The sequence below is a fragment of the Cervus canadensis genome, chromosome 26, assembly GCF_019320065.1.
Source record: "Cervus canadensis isolate Bull #8, Minnesota chromosome 26, ASM1932006v1, whole genome shotgun sequence".
In the NCBI taxonomy this organism is placed as follows: domain Eukaryota; kingdom Metazoa; phylum Chordata; class Mammalia; order Artiodactyla; family Cervidae; genus Cervus; species Cervus canadensis.
Window position 1 is genome coordinate 20,987,767 of NC_057411.1, and position 16,457 is coordinate 21,004,223.

The window sequence follows — 16,457 nt, forward strand, 5'->3', positions numbered from 1 at the left end:
AAAATGGTACTGAAGAATTAATTTTCACAGCAGCAATGGAGAAACAGACTTAGAGAATAGACTTATGGACATGGGGAGAAGTGAGGAGAGGGTGAGATGTATGAAAAGAGTAACATGGAAAATTACATTACCATATGTAAAGTGGATAGTCAATGGGAATTTACTGTATGTCTCAGGAAACTCAAACAGGGGCTCTGTATCAACCTAGAGGTGTGGGATGGGGAGGGAGATGGGAGGGAGGTTCAAAAGGGAGGGGATATATGTGTACCTATGGCTGACTCATGTTGAGGTTTGACAGAAAACAACAAAATTCTGTAAAGCAATTATCCTTCAAATAAAAAATAAATAAATTAAAAAAAAACTTTCTGTTTATTTATTCCCGTCTTTTCAATACCAAAAAATGGTGCATAGCAAATAGGTCTTGCATAAATACATGACAGTTAAATATACTGAAGAGCAAAAAATAATTTGATTAATTGAATTATCATTATTAGTATAGAATCATCATATTTCCCTACAGATTAGAAATACTTTGAAGTAAAAATAAAAATACTGTTATATTAATATTATAGTATCATCACTATGTTTAGTATAGTATCATCACTATGTTATTATGATATTAATAGTATCATCACTATGTTTATATTACTGTCCATTTGAAAAGAAAATCTTAGTGTGTGTCTGTTCTAGAGAGAAGATCAATTAAGTGTGAAAAGTTGTTTTTATTTGTTTAATTTGTTTTATTTTTTTAACCACCTAAACCCTAATTTGTGTCTCTAAGGTGAGCAAGGAGAAAGGGGAACATTTTGAGTGATTGTAAATAGTTTGTTGGGGGGATTGTGGTCCATGTATTTGAGTTTTATAGACATTATTCTATTATTACCAATGAAGACAAGAGTGCAACTCCAGTTAAAACTCATTGGAAAAGACATCTGTAATTCCTTTATTGCCTTGAGCAGTTTGTACTTACTGACATCATATTTGTGTAGGAAGAATTAATGTTCCAAATGAAACGTTTGGAAAATGTAGAAAAATGAAGAATAGATCAGACAGGGAAATGGAGGTTAAGACATTTAAGCTTTATTTCTGTAGATTTCTTTCTAAATCTACTAAAGAACAAAATCTTAGGATTATTTATTCACTCCTCACTATTTTTTGCTTTTCACTTTTTATAGGCATATGTATAAATTATTCTTATATTGTTCTTTAATTTTTTATTTTAAAAGACAAAGAATTTATCAAAGGACATTAAAGTTCTTATTTGCTTTTTGAAGTTTTAATAATATTTATCAATTGCAGAAGAAGGGCTATAACATGATACTTCCTATACTACTTATATATTTCTTCTATTTTCAGTGTATCTATTAAATGCATAATTTAGAAAGATCACAAACAGCATTCTAAACTGGGATGAGAAAACACTTTACTACTTTCTCCCTCTTTCCATGCCTGAAAACTTCCACAATTTTACCTCAGGCTCTGTGTTTTTCCTCCCTTTCTCTGTTATCATGTCATTTTTACATTAAATTTCCCAATTAAAATTCAACATGTGGAATTTTCAGGTTAAAAAAAATTGTTAGCATGATTTCCTGAAATAAAGAGTTTTAACATTACTATGTTACTATTTTCTCCAGCAGTAGAGGAAAAAAAAAAAAAAAAACTATTAAATTCACAAATCCGAATAATTCCTGAATTGGAAGCCACAAATTTGAAACATATCTTTTAAACATGAAATAAAATTAAACTTACTGATACATCATCCACTGTCGAGAATGCAAACTCTTCCACCTCTGTGCTGCTTTGTGATTTCTCGTCAAATGAGTGGCACTCTGGGCATTCTTTCAGCTGACTAAAGAAAGGATACTTAAAGGATTTAAAATAAACTAGTTGAACAAGTTGGGATGGGTAAACTTTAACCAATAGTGTGACTTGAGGTGAAGAATCACTTGATAACCTTTGTCATAGCAAGTAAGAATTTCCTGGTTCTGGCTAATTAAATGAGAAAATGTTGTGTCCAAAACCTAAGCAACACCCTTAATACTTGGAGCGGTTTTGTGTTTGTCTTTCAAGAGATGTTACTCTTTGTTCTGAGTCAGGACAGTCTGGTCTTCAGGCCCTGCCCTTTTCCCTTTTAGAGACTGGTGTGAAGCAAAATCAGAAGATCAACCTTTGAACAAGATCAACCTTTTTCATAAAAGGTTGGATAGCTGTTCACTTGATTTTGTTGGTGCAGTAGTCTAAGAAATGTCTGGATCTGGCCCAGTAATTCTTTGATGTCTGCTTAAAGAGGGATCCAACTTTAAGACGGGAAAGTGAAAACATATTGATGTTTGTGCCAATTGTCATTTTCAAGGGCTCTCCCAAATCATCTTGTGATTTTCTTTGTAGCTAAAATAGCACCTGGGCTTCCTAGATAGCTCAGTGGTAAAGAAACTGCCTGAAATGCAGGAGATGCGTGCAGGAGATGTGGGTTTGATCCTTTAGTCAGGAAGATCTTCTAAGAAGGGAATGGCTACCCACTCCAGTATTCTTGTCTGGAAAACCTCATGGACAGAGGAGCCTGGTGGACTCAGTCCGTGGTGTCGCAAAAGGGTCAGTCATGGCTAACAGCATTAGCATGTACTTTCATTGACTTAGAGTTTTCTTTTCTGTAGATCAGATCCTTTTTTCCCCATTGTGTCTTTGCCCATATACCTAAAATATTGTTTCCCCTCTTTGCAGTATAGTTCTCAACTAAAACCCCACCTCACTGTAAGATTCAAGTCATTTAGTTAGAATCTGACTACACAGGGTCCCTAGACTGTGAGAGCCTATGCTCCCCCCAGGATGTTTTCTCCTAATTTCCCCACTGTCCAAATAGCGCTTGACCCATGTTTTCCCATCAAGCAGGCATCTAGTTTTAGTTTTGCTTATTTTCAAAATATTTGTTCTGTTAGATAATGAAAGATTTGAGGCCAGAAATTGTGATGTCTATGAATGAATGAAATTTTCAGCACTTCTGCAAACATTTTGACATTCAATATTTACTCAATCTTTCTTTTAGTCAATTTGAAAATCAACATTTGAATTCGTATTTCAAGTTCCCTTTTGCTATGAAAAGAAGTTTTTGGCAAAACAGGCACATATAATTACAATGAATAAATGAACATATTGGCTGATAAAAAATTCTATGTCTTTGTCCACTTTTTGTTCATGTATAACAAATTGCTACAAACTTAACCACTTAAAACAACAGCTGTTTATTACCTGTTTTTCACTCTGTTGGACAGAGGTCCAGGTGAGTTCAGTGTTGTTATCTGCCTAGTGTTTAAAGACTGAAAGCATGGTGATGGCTCAGCTGAGCTCCTATCTGGAGGTTGTAGTAAAGAATCAATTGCCGGCTCATTCAGTCTGATGGTAGAATTAAGTTCATTGCAGAAGGACTAACGTCCCAGTTTCTATGCTGCCTGTCAGCTTGGGCTGCCCTCAGTTTCTAGAGGCTATCTGCATACTTTGATAAATGGTCCCCTCTGTCTTCAAGCCAGCAGTGGTGCATCTTCTCACACTTGGAGTCTGTTTGATTTTTCTGCTGTTAAGAAGAGAATATTCACCATTTCTAAGGAAATCTACTTCTAAAGGATTAGACTTCAACCCACCTGGAAAAATCTCCTTTTATTAACTTAAAGTCAAGAGATTAGTCATATGAATCATATCTACAAAATTCCTTTTGCCAAGTGATGTAACATAAGCATGGCTATGATAGCTTGCTGTATTTGCAGTAAGATTAGGGCAGAAGATCTTGGAGGACTATTTTAGAATCCTGTCCAGTGCAATAATATAAAAAAGCATTGTTTTTTTTTTTTTTTTTATTAGTTGAAGGCTAATTACTTCACAACATTTCAGTGGGTTTTTTTTTCTATCTTTTAAACTATATGTTTAATAATATTAGATATTTAGTAAAAATTTAACATTCACATACTCTAAGGATAAGGTCAGTTAGTATATCCCTTTTAAGAATGCAACCTTGCTAAAGTGATGAGGAAGAAAGAAATTGTATGCAAAGGGAATCATGTGTGCATATGACATTATAGTGTGTTTACAGCACTAGAATACCTTTTAAAAAAATGAAAATTAAGAATAAGAGCAAAAGGAAAGAGCCAAGATGAGAGATTAAAATGGAAAATAGGAAGAGGATAATCATTAAATTTTGTATGTCTCGAACTATATTTTGTCTTTAACCTATAGGTTAATGGCTCTTAACTTCTTTTTTGTGCCATATCCATTGTCATCTTTGGCTCTCTGGTCAAGACTATGGACCCCTTCTCATGATACTGTTTTTAGATGCATAAGATAAAATACATAGGATTATACAGAAAACAGTATATGGAAATATAGTTATCAAAATATTTTTTTATTTTGGATTTTTTGGCTTTATTTTAATTTTTATCTTAATTTTTTTTAACACCAAAACCATTTTGTATTGGGGTATAGTCAATTAACAATGTTGTGATAGTTTCAGGTGAACAGAGAAGGGACTCAGCCATACATTTATATGTATCCATTAAAATTTTGAATAGAAGTAAATACGCTTCTCTTTTAAAATGTTAAATAATGGAATATAGCAATGAGTCTAATAACATTTTCAAAGCTGTAATGATTATAAATATATTTTGATGCATATCTAACAACTATTAAATGAAATGAAAATATCTATGATTTCTCTTGGTGAAAAAGTCACTGATACAGCTTATGTTACAGGGTTGTTGAGGGTTTTTTTTTTTTTTTTCGCCTATTTTGTCATGGAAAGAAATAGTAAGTTTCCGTTGAAAGTTAATGAAGATAAAGATGATTTTAGGAGTAACAAAATGGAAGAGGAGTAGGTAGACATGGAGTACACCTCTCTCCATGGATACACAAGGAATATACTTTCAGACACAGAGGTCCACGCAGAACACCAGCTGAGAGTGGAGAAGAATACCTGACCACTGGAAAAGAATATACAGAACCATGCAAAACTCAGTTCAGTTCAGTTCGGTCGCTCAGTCGTGTCCGACTCTTTGTGACCCCATGAATCGCAGCACGCCAGGCCTCCCTGTCCATCACCAACTCCCGGAGTTTACTCAAACTCATGTCCATTGAGTCGGTGATGTCATCCAGTCATCTCATCCTCGGTCGTCCCCTTCTCCTCCTGCCCCCAATCCCTTCCAGCATCAGGGTCTTTTCCAATGAGTCAACTCTTCACATCAAGTGGCCAAAGTACTGGAGTTTCAGCTTCAGCATCAGTCCTTCCAATGAACACCCAGGACTGATCTCCTTCAGGATAGACTGGTTGGATTTCCTTGCAGTCCAAGAGACTCTCAAAAGTCTTCTCCAACACCACAGTTCAAAAGCATCAATTTTTCAGTGCTCAGCTTTCTTCACAGTCCAACTCTCACATCCATACTTGACCACTGGAAAAACCATAGCCTTGACTAGACAGACCTTTGTTGGTAGGACAAAGGAATTAGGGGGAAAAACAGGAGTGTTAGTAGGACAGGGCCTGCCCTCAGTGGATGGGGAAACTGAAGCTGGGGCTCAATCCCCACATTGGGGCAAGTGTCTAGGTCAGAGCAGAAACATTTAAGGCTGAGAGTGAAACAGCTAGTCTGTGGCAGCCTAAATGGAATGAGAATCAGACTGTCCTTACCACAGCCATACATACCCCAGACAGGAACGCTGGTCCCCTGGAAAGTGCAGCGGTTGGGGGCTGGAGTTTAGGGATTGTGGAGCAATCCAAGGGCGAGGGCTGCTGTTGACTGCAGAAAGATGGATTGAGGGGATAGGAGGGAGGAGATCGTGGTGGGAAATGCTGGTGGAAGAAAGCCAGGCAGCCAAGGAAGCAAGGCGATACTGCTGAGTCACACGTAGGGGGTGGAGCCATCACCATAGCCTCTCTCTCCCCACCCGCCAGCATCAGCAGCTGAACAATAAAAAGTCTGGCCCATCAAACGCATGGAACTACAGAGTAGGACCCCAGCCAGGGGGGCCCTTCTATGAGCCTGACATGCCAAACAACAGAGAAGGACGACAGGCAAGGGAGCCCTCTAAGTGCCTGAATGGGCAGAGCTATGCAGAAAGACTAACCAAAGAGGCCTTCTGATTGCCAGCTACAGGAAGCTCAAAAAAAGACTCTGATAGAGCCATGATTCCTGAGGCATAGACAGTCCGTGTCCCTGCACGCTTGGTGCTGCCAGGGTCCCTGCAAGCCAAGCGGCTGTGCCGCCTTCATGCTCAACTCTCACTGGGGCAGAGCTGCCACAGGCAGAAAAAGTCTTGCGTCTATGGATGAAGGGTCACTTCGGTCATGTCGACTCTTTGTGACCTTTTAGACTGTGGCCTGCCAGGCTTCTCTGTCAGGGAAGGGAGATCTCCAGGCAAGAATAGTAGAGCCTTTTGGCCCATACTGGTTGCCATACCTTTCTAGACAACTATATATCCTGTGGCTCTAGCCACCAACTCCCCTGAATACCTGGTGCTTCCAGAACCCCTGTGACCCAAGCAGCTGCACCACCTCCACACCTGGCCCTCACAGGGGTAAACCCAAGTCTTCCAGGGCAACCTCAGGAGCAAACCCCAGTGGGCAACCCACATGTAGAGGTGGAAATAAAACCACAATTGAAACCCAGGAGCAGTGTGGCTGAGGAAGAAGACCCAAAACCTCCCCGCCTTCTGTACAAGCTGCAGATTAAATCCACATGATCAACTAGGCAGACTCTGTGTTTATGTAATATATAAAAGGCCATTGAGAGCTCCCACAAGAGAAAGTGGGCTAGCTCTGATAGCTGTGGACATTGGAGGCAAGAGCATACAGGAGCAGGACGGGATTGGAATCTGAGCTGCCCCCACAGCAGTCCAGAGATCAGCACAGTGTTGGAGGGCATCCTAGGGAGGTGAGGTGGTCTGCGACTCCCAGCTAGGGAAAGGACTCTGACAGCAATGACTCAAGAAAAACATTTCTTATTCTTATGTTTTGACTTGTTCTGTAGATTCTTTTGGAGACCCCCCTCCCCTTTTGATCCCTACCTCTGTTGTAGTTGTCAATTTTACTGGCACTATGAAGTCCAACTAAGCTTTTGAGCTTTTTTTTTCCTCAGTCAAATTTTTTATTGTTGTTATAAACCTCTACCTCTACGTTGGGCTTTTGCAGCTCTGTGGAGTTTTCCTTTTTTCCCCCTCTCTTTTCTCTTTTTCTAATTTTATTTTTTAATTTTTTAAACATCATTATTTTCTCTACATTTATTCCTTTGTTTGCTTTTCCTACTCTTCTTTTCCCCTTGCAGTTAATCTTTAATATATTTGAATCTTCTTTATCTACCTCTATTTAACTTTGAATATCTATCCTTTCTTTCTTTTCTTTCTCTTCTTTCCTCTCAACATATTTGTTAGTTTTATTTTCATTGCTTTATTCCCCAATTGGCACTTTGCTTTAGTTTTGTTTTCTAGTTTGTGCTTTAGTTAATTTTGTTCTGGTAGATATAATTTTTGGTTTCCTTTGTTCTTTGGGTCAATCTATTGTACTTTATATTTGTTAGACTGTTTTGATTTCACTTATGGGTGTGTATGTATGTGTGCATATTCAGTCACACTTTTTATTGTTGTTATAAACCTCTTCCTCTCCATTGGGCTTTTGCAGCTCTGAGACGTTTTCCTTTTTGTTTTTTTTCTTTTCTCTTTTTTTGTAATTTTAATTTTTTTAAACCTATTATATTTTTTCTACATTTATTCCTTTGTTTGTATTTCCTGCGGTTCTTTTCCCCATGCAGTTAATCTTTAAGTATATAAATTTTCTTCATCTACCTCTTTTAACATTGCATATCTATTCTTTCTTTCTTTCCTTTCCTCTCAACATAATTGTTAGTTTTGCTTTTACTGCTCTATTCCCCACTTGGCACCTTGCTTTAGTTTTGTTTTCTAGTTTGTGCTTTAGTTAGTTTTGCTTTTAACTGGTAAATATAATTTTTTATTTCCTTTATTCTCCAGGTCAATTTACTGTACTTTATTTTTGTTTGACTGTTTTGACTTTGTACATGGGTGTATTTGTATACATGTATATTCCATTATTTTAATTATTACTTGCCTGATTTTGTAGTTGCCATTTGTCTGGGGTTCATCTTTGGCTTCTCAGTTTTGGGTATTTGTTTTAATCTCACTTAATGCCATAACAAACCACATGTGGAGTCTTCATTCTTGACCGAAGATCAAGTCCTGAGTCTTTGGAGTGGGAGCACTGACTCCAAGACCATAGACTACCAGAGAACTAACCATGAAGTGAAGAAGTGGAGTCGTTCAGTTGTGTCTGACTCTTTGCGACCCCCATGGACTGTAGCCCACCAGGCTCCTGCATCCATGGGATTCTCCTGGCAAGAGTACTGGAGTGGGTTGCCATTTCGAGAGTATCAAATAGTGAGAACTCACACAAAGCAAACCGCTTGAATACAAGGCCCAACATCACCCAACCACCAGTAGCACCCTGTGCAGGATGTCTCATCTAAACAACAAGCAAAATAAAAATTCAAACCCAATCATCAGCAGACAGGATTAACACTTCACTCACCCTTGCCCATCAGAGGGAAAACAAACAAACAAACAAACAAAAACTCAGCACAAATCTCACCCTATATGAAGCTTACATAAACCACTGGACCATCCTTAGGAGGGCAGAAACCAAAAGGAAGAAAGAATTCAACCTTCTTCAAGGAAAGAATTCAACTTTCCTTGAAGCCTGGGAAAAGGAGACCACAAACACAATAAGTTAAAAAAAAAAATAATGAAATAGCAGAGAAATACTACACAAATGAAGGAACAAATTAGAAACACAGAAGTCCAAATAAATGAAGAGGAAATAGGCAAACTACCTGAAAAAGGAATCAGAATGATTCCCTTTAATGATAAAAAATAATAATTCAGAATAATAATAAAGATGATCAAAAACCTTGGAAACAAAATGGAGAAAATGCAAGAATCAATTAACAGAGACCTAGAAGAATTAAAGAATAAACATACAGAGACAAACAACACAATTACTGAAATTAAAAACAATCTAGAAGGAATCAACAGCAGAATATCTGAAGCAGAAGAACGAATCAGTGAGCTGGAAGATAAAAAGGTGTAAATAACTTCTGACGATGAGAATAGAGTAAAAAGTATGAAAAGAACTGAGGGTAGTCTCAGAGACCTCGGGGACAATATCAAATGAACCAACATTCAAATTATAGGGGTCCCAGAAGAAGAGAAAAAGAAAGGGTATGAGAAAATTTTTGAAGAGGCTATAGTTGAAAATTCCCCCAACATGAAAAGGAAATAGTCAATTAAGTCCAAGAGGCACAAAGAGCCCCTACAGGATAAACCTAAGGAGAAACATGCCAAGACACATACTAATCAAACTAACAAAGACTAAACACAAAGAAAGAATATTAAAAGCAGCAAGAGAGAAGCAACAAGTAACATACAAGGGAAACACCATATTCTTCACAGCTGATCTTTCAGCAGAAACTCTGCAGGCCAGAAGGAAATGATAGGATATATTTAAAGTATTGAAAGGGAAAAGCCTACAACCAAGATCACTGTACCTGGCAAGGATCTCATTCAAAATTGATGGAGAAGTAAAAGCTTTTCAGAGAAGCAAAAGTTAAGAGAATTCAGTACCAACAAACCAGTTGTACAACAAATGTTAAAGGGATTTATATAGTCAAGAAATATGAGAAGAAAAAAGATAGACAAAATCAACCCCAAACAATTGAGAAAATGGCAATAGGAACATATACATCAATAATTACTTTAAATGTGAGTGGATTAAATGCTCCAACCAACAGATACAGACTGGCTGAAGGGATACAAAAGCAAGACCCATATATATACTGTCTACAAGAAACCCACTTCAGAACCAAAGACACATATAGACTGAAAGTGAGAAGATGGAAAACTATATTCCATGCAAATGGGAAGCAAAAGAAAGCTGGAGTAGCAATCCTCATATCACAAAAAATAGACTTTAAAATAAAGAATATTACAAGAGATAAGGAAAGACACTACATAATGATCAAGGGGTCAATCCAAGAGGAAGACATAACAATTGTAAATATCTATGCGCCAAACATAGAAGCAGCTCAATATATAAGACAAACACTAATAGGCAAAAATGGAGAAATTGACAGTAACACAATAATAGTAGGAGACTTTAACACCCCACTCACATCAATGGACAGATCTTCAAAACAGAAAATTAATAAGGAAACAGAAGATTTAAATGACACATTAGATGAGATGGATCTCATTGATATCTTCAGGAAATTTCATTCAGATGCAGAATACACCTTCTTCTCAAGTGCACATGGAACATTCTCCAGGATAGACCACATCTTGAGTCACAGGTCAAACCTCAGTAAATTTAAGAAAATTGAAATCATATCAAGAATCTTCTCCAACCACAATGCTATGAGACTAGATATCAATTACAAGGAAAAAAAAAAAAACAACAACAACTAAGAAACACAAACACATGGAGATTAAACAACACATTTCTAAATATCCAACAGGTTACTGAAGAAATCAAAAGGAAAATAAAAAAATAATTTCTAGAAACAAATGACAATGAAAACACAACTCAAAACCCTTGGGATGCAGCAAAAGCAGTTCTTAGAGGGAAGTTTATAGCAATACAATCCTACCTCAAGAAAAAGAAAAGTATCAAATAGTTATTACAACCTAATTTTACACCTGAAACAGCTGGAAAAAGAACAACAAAACCCCCAAAATTAGTAGAAGGAAAGAAATCATAAAGACCCAAGCAGAAATAAATGAAAAAGAAAGGAAAGACACAATAGTAAAGATTAATAAAACTAAAAGCTAGTTCTTTGAGAAGATAAATGAAATTGACAAACCTTTAGCCAGACTAATCAAGAAAAAAAAGAGAAGAATCAAATCAACAAAATTAAAAATGAGAAAGGAGAGGTTACAACAGACAATGCAGAAATACAAAGGATTATAAGAGACTATTATGAACAACTATATGGCAATAAAATGGATAACCTAGAAGAAATGGACAGATTCATAGAAAAGTTCAATTTTCCAAGAATGAACCAGGAAGAAACAGAAATTATGAACAAGCCAATTACAAGCCCTGAAATTGAAGCTGTGATCAAAAATCTCTCAAAAAACAAAAGCCCGTGACCAGACAGCTTCTCAGGAGCATTTTGTCAAACATTTAGAGAAAAGCTAATGCCTATCCTTTTAAAACTCTTCTAAAAATTGCAGAGGATGGAACACTTCCAAACTCATCCTACGAGCCCATCATCACCCTGATACCAGAACCAAAGACAATACAAAAAAAGAAAACCACAGGCCAATATCACTGATGAACATAGATGCAAAAATCCTCAATAAAATTTTAGCAAACAATTCAGCAATATATCAAAAAGCTCATACACCATGATCAAGTTGGGTTTATTCCAGGAATGCAAGGACTCTTCAATATATGCAAATCAATCAATGTGATACACCATATTTACAAATTGAAAGATAAAAACCATATGATCATCTCAATAGATACAGAAAAAGCCTTTGACAAAATTCATCACCCATTTGTGATTAAAACTCTTCAAAAAATGGACATAGAAAGAACCTACCTCAACACTGTAAAGGCCATATATGATAAGCCTACAACAAACGTTATTCTCAATGGTGAAAAACTGAAAGCATTCCTCCTAAGATCAGGAACAAGACAAGGGTATCAACTTTCACCACTATTATTCAACATAATTCTGGAATCCTAGGTATAGCAATCAGAGAAGAAAAAGAAATAAAAGTAATCCATATCAGAAAAGAAGAAATAAAGCTCTCACTGTTTGCAGATGACATGATACTGTACATAGAAAACCCTAAAGATAGTATCAGAAAATAACTAGAACTAATCAGTGAATCTAGCAAAGTTGCAGGATACAAAATCAATACACAGAAATCACTTGCATTTCTATATACTAACTGGAAAATCAGAAAGAGAAATTAAAGGATCAATCCCACTCACCACTGCAACAAAAATAATTAAATATCTAGGAATAAACTTACCTAAGGAGACAAAAGAACTGTACACAGAAAATGATAAGACACTAATGAAAGAAATCACAGACTACAAAAACAGATGGAGAGATATTCCATGCTCTTGGGTAGGAAGAATCAATATTGTGAAAATGACTATACTACCAAATGCAATCTGCAGATTCAATGTAATCCCTATCAAATTTACCAATGGCATTTTTCACAGAACTAGAACAAAAAATTTCACAATTCTTATGGAAACACAAAAGACCCCGAATAGACAAAGCAGTCTTGAGAAAGAAGAATGGAGCTGAAGAAATAAACCTTCCTGGCTTCAGATTATACTACAAAACTATGGTCATCAAGACAGTATGGTACAGGCACAAAAACAGAAATATAGACCAATGGAACAAGATAAAAAGCCAAGAAATAAACCCATACACCTATGAGTACCTAATTTTTGACAAAGGAGGCAAGAATATACAATGGGGCAAAGATAGCCTCTTCAATAATTGGTGCTGGGAAAACTGGACAGCTACATGTAAAAGAATGAAATTAGAACACTTCCTAACACCATACACAGAGATAAATTCAAAATGGATTAAAGACCTCAATGTAAGACCAGACACTATAAAACTCTTAGAGGAAAACATAGGCAGAACACCAATGACATAAAGCAAAGCAAGATTTTCTATGACTAACCTCCTAGAGTGATGGGGGAAAAAAGCAAACAAGTGGGAGCTGATTAAACTTAAAAGCTTTTGCAAAGCAAAGGAGACTGTAAGCAAGGTGAAAAGACAACCCTCGGAATGGGAGAAAATAATAACAAATGAAACAACTGACACAGGATTAATTTCCAAAATATACAAGCATCTCGTACAACTCAATACAAGAAAAACAAACAACCCAATCAAAAAGTGGGAAAAAGACCTAAACAGACATTTCTCTAAAGAAAACATACAGATGGATAACAAACACATGAAAAGATGCTCAACATCACTCATTATTAGAGAAATGCAAATCAAAACTACAATGATATATCACCTTACATCGGTCAGAATGGCCATCATCAAAAAGTACAAAAAATAAATGCTGGAGAGGGTGTGAAGAAAAAGGAACACTTTTGCACTGCTGGTGGTAATGTCAGTTGATACAGCCACTATGGAAGACGGTATGGCGATGCCTTAAAAAACTAGGAATAAAACCACCATATGAGTTGACTCATTGGAAAAGACCCTGATGCTGGGAGGGATTGGGGGCAGGAGGAGAAGGGGACGACAGAGGCTGAGATGGCTGGATGACATCACCGACCTGATGGACATGAGTTTGGGTAAACTCTGGGAGTTGGCGATGGACAGGGAGGCCTGGCATGCTGCGATTCATGGGGTTTCAAAAAGTCAGACACGACTGAGTGACTGGACTGAACTGAACTGAACTGATGACCCAGCAATCCCACTCCTAGGCATATACCTTGAGGAAACCCAAATTGAAAAAGACCTATGTATCCCATTGTTCATTGCAGCACTATTTACAATGGCTAGAATATGGAAGCAACCTAGATGTCCATCGACAGATGAAAGGATAAAGAAGTTGTGTTACATATACACGATGATATATAAAAAGGAATGAATTTGAGTCAGTTCTGATGAGGTGGATGAACCTACGACCTATATTATACAGAGTGAAGTAAGACAGAAAGAGAAAGATAAATATTGTATACTAACGCATACATACAAAATCTAGAAAAATAGTAGTGAAGAATCTTTACAGTGCAACAGTGGAGAAACAGGCATAGACAGTAGACTTATGGACACAGGGAGAGGGGAGGAGAGGGTGAGATGTATGGAAAGAGTAATGTGGAAACTTACATTACCATATGTAAAATACATAGCCAATGGGAATTTGCTGCATGGCTCACGTAACTCACACAGGGGCTCTGTATGAACCTAGAGGAGTGGGATGGGGAGGGAGGTGGGAGGGGATGTATGTATACCTATGGCTGATTCATGTTGAGGTTTGACAGAAAACAACAAAATTCTGTAAATCAATTATCCTTTGATTAAAAATAAATTAAAAAATAAAAAAAAGATGATTTTATTTTTCCTATCTAAGTTGTTGTGCTCTAGATTAAGTACTTCTTATAGGAGTTGGAGAAACTAGAGGTATTTGAAATTAGAGGTGCAGGAGTATGAAATAGAGGACTGCAAGTTTGTAAAAAGATAATCTTGAAGTTCTTCCAATAGTTCAGAAGTGATGGAAGTGGAAAAGAAATTCAAGTCACTTGGATTTATGAGTTCAGAGAATTGAGGCTAGGTGTGGATTATCCATTTGGATGTTGAAATTGACCAGAGTGAAATTGAGAATCAGATAGAGAGGTCTATTTTGAGCAGATGCCTACTACCTCAGCTAATGTGGGGGGTGTCCAGAGCCTAGAAGTTATTAAGAGGGGCAATATATGGTATAATTAGAGATATGAGCCTAAGTACTAAAAATATTAGTTTATATGTTTATGCTATTGTGCAACAGTAATTGTTGGATGAACACAAATATTTGGAAGCTTTTAATTGGGAGCTGGAAGAATCTTGACTTAGTATGAGAACCAGAGAGAAAGAGCAATCACTCGAGAGGGTTACAGTGAAGGCATGTGTTAGATAGAGACATCTAGACTCATGTAAGAGGATGAGAAAACATTCTGTGAAACGTTGAAGGTATAGCAATATTTTTGATTAAAAAACAAAACAAAACAAGAAAGATTAAATAGGATAAATTGAGAATAGGAGTAGTAGTGAGGTGTTAAGCCCATGGGGAAGACAAAGGACAGTATGAGGAGAAGAAACCACAGGTCTTATGAGAAGGAAGCAATGTAGAGGGAAAGATAGGTGAGTATTAGGAGTTTTCATTCGTGCAGTACAAGAGGGTTCATGGAGTGAGGAAGTAGAAGATGCCATGCTTTATGACTTATGACCCTGGTATAAAATTTAGCTGATAGCAGGCTAGCCTGATGTTCTGGGCAAGGTCTATGTGGTATAAAGATCTATGTATCAACTCAAAGGTAGCCATTAAAAATGATGAGTATAATAACATGTGGTCACTGAAAAATATATAGTCTTAGATGGAGAAATACATAATTTTTAAAACACTACTTTGTCAATTTCATTAAGTATATGTATGCATATATACAAAAATAGGAAGATAAAAACAGTTGTAAGTCGATACAATTGTGTGCCCTTATCCTCTCGAAAAGTATTCGTTATAATGCTCCTGTAGGTTTTTCTAAAGTGGAATAAATAAATCATTCATTTCCTGTAATAAAAAAAAAAGCTTTTATTCTGTAGCTTACTTTTTTTTTATATGACAATTCTATAAAGAGGCTTTGGCTTAATGTATTTGTCTTTCCAATGGTTTCCTTTTCACTTTCGGGTTCTATTTATTTCTCCTTTCCACTTTTAAATCATTCTTTTCTTCATTGTGGGTTTCAACCAAGCATTAACTTCCTAACCCTCTTTCCCTAAGGATTACTACTTGTAGGATAAACACTAGAGGATTATTAAAAATTTCCCAAGAATTCACTAATCTCCACTTAGATCTAAGCAGGAAGGTATGAGTTTGAGTTTCATAAGAAGGCACTTCTTTTGAATACAGATGAAGCATAGCTGAAACCATTAGGAAAGTAATCCTATGTGTTTCTGAAATTTGTCCTCCTGAAAATACTTAATAGGGGGGATATTTGAACAACTTTTGTGGAGAGTACTGACGTTTGGTAGTAGAAAGGGAAGAAAGTTCTAACAATGCCCTTGTCATCTCCAAAACTAAATTTTAAGTAAAAGTTGGGACGTAGATTCTGACAATGGAACAAAATGTATACAAATAGAACTTCATGGGAAACCTTTAACATCTGGCTAGCATACTCACAATTACATAGCTCTGTGACTTAAGTTAAAGAATCTTAAATGGTTCAGAATGCAGAACTAAGCAGAGTACTTGAAATATACTTTGTTAAATTATGACTTTGGAGTGATTTTGATATTTTCTACTGTCAGCTATAAAGTAGCTTTAACAATGTTCCCAGTTGATTGATTATAGAGTTCTCCAACATGTTATGGTAAAATATATTGTTGTTGTTTAGTTGCTAAGTCATGTCTAACTCTTCTGTGACCCTGTGGACTATAGCACATCAGGCTTCTCTGTCCATGGGATTTCCCAGGCAAGAATACTGGAGTGGGTTGTCATTTCCTTCTCCAGAGGGTTCTTCCTGACCCAGGGATTAAACCTGTGTCTCCTGCGTTAGCAGGCAGATTCTTTACTATTGAGCCACCAGGGAAGCACAAAATATGCTGTAAATAAAATGAATTGGGACTGTATTCATTCTTAAAGCTATCAAGTGAACAACAATTTGATTTGCCTGG

At 36.6% G+C, this 16,457-nt stretch overlaps 1 protein-coding gene across 1 annotated transcript in view; it reads right to left on the reverse strand.

The window, feature by feature from the left end:
• The window catches only part of LOC122428266 (transmembrane protease serine 11G-like), a 34,015-nt gene extending 32,195 nt beyond the window's left edge, over positions 1 to 1,820 (reverse strand). Inside the window, exon 1 of the mRNA XM_043448172.1 lies at positions 1,750 to 1,820. Within this exon, the coding sequence (XP_043304107.1) occupies positions 1,750 to 1,760 (11 nt within the window). The 5' untranslated portion in view covers positions 1,761 to 1,820. The remainder of the gene's footprint in view (positions 1 to 1,749) is intronic.
• Positions 1,821 to 16,457: the final 14,637 nt, after the last annotated feature.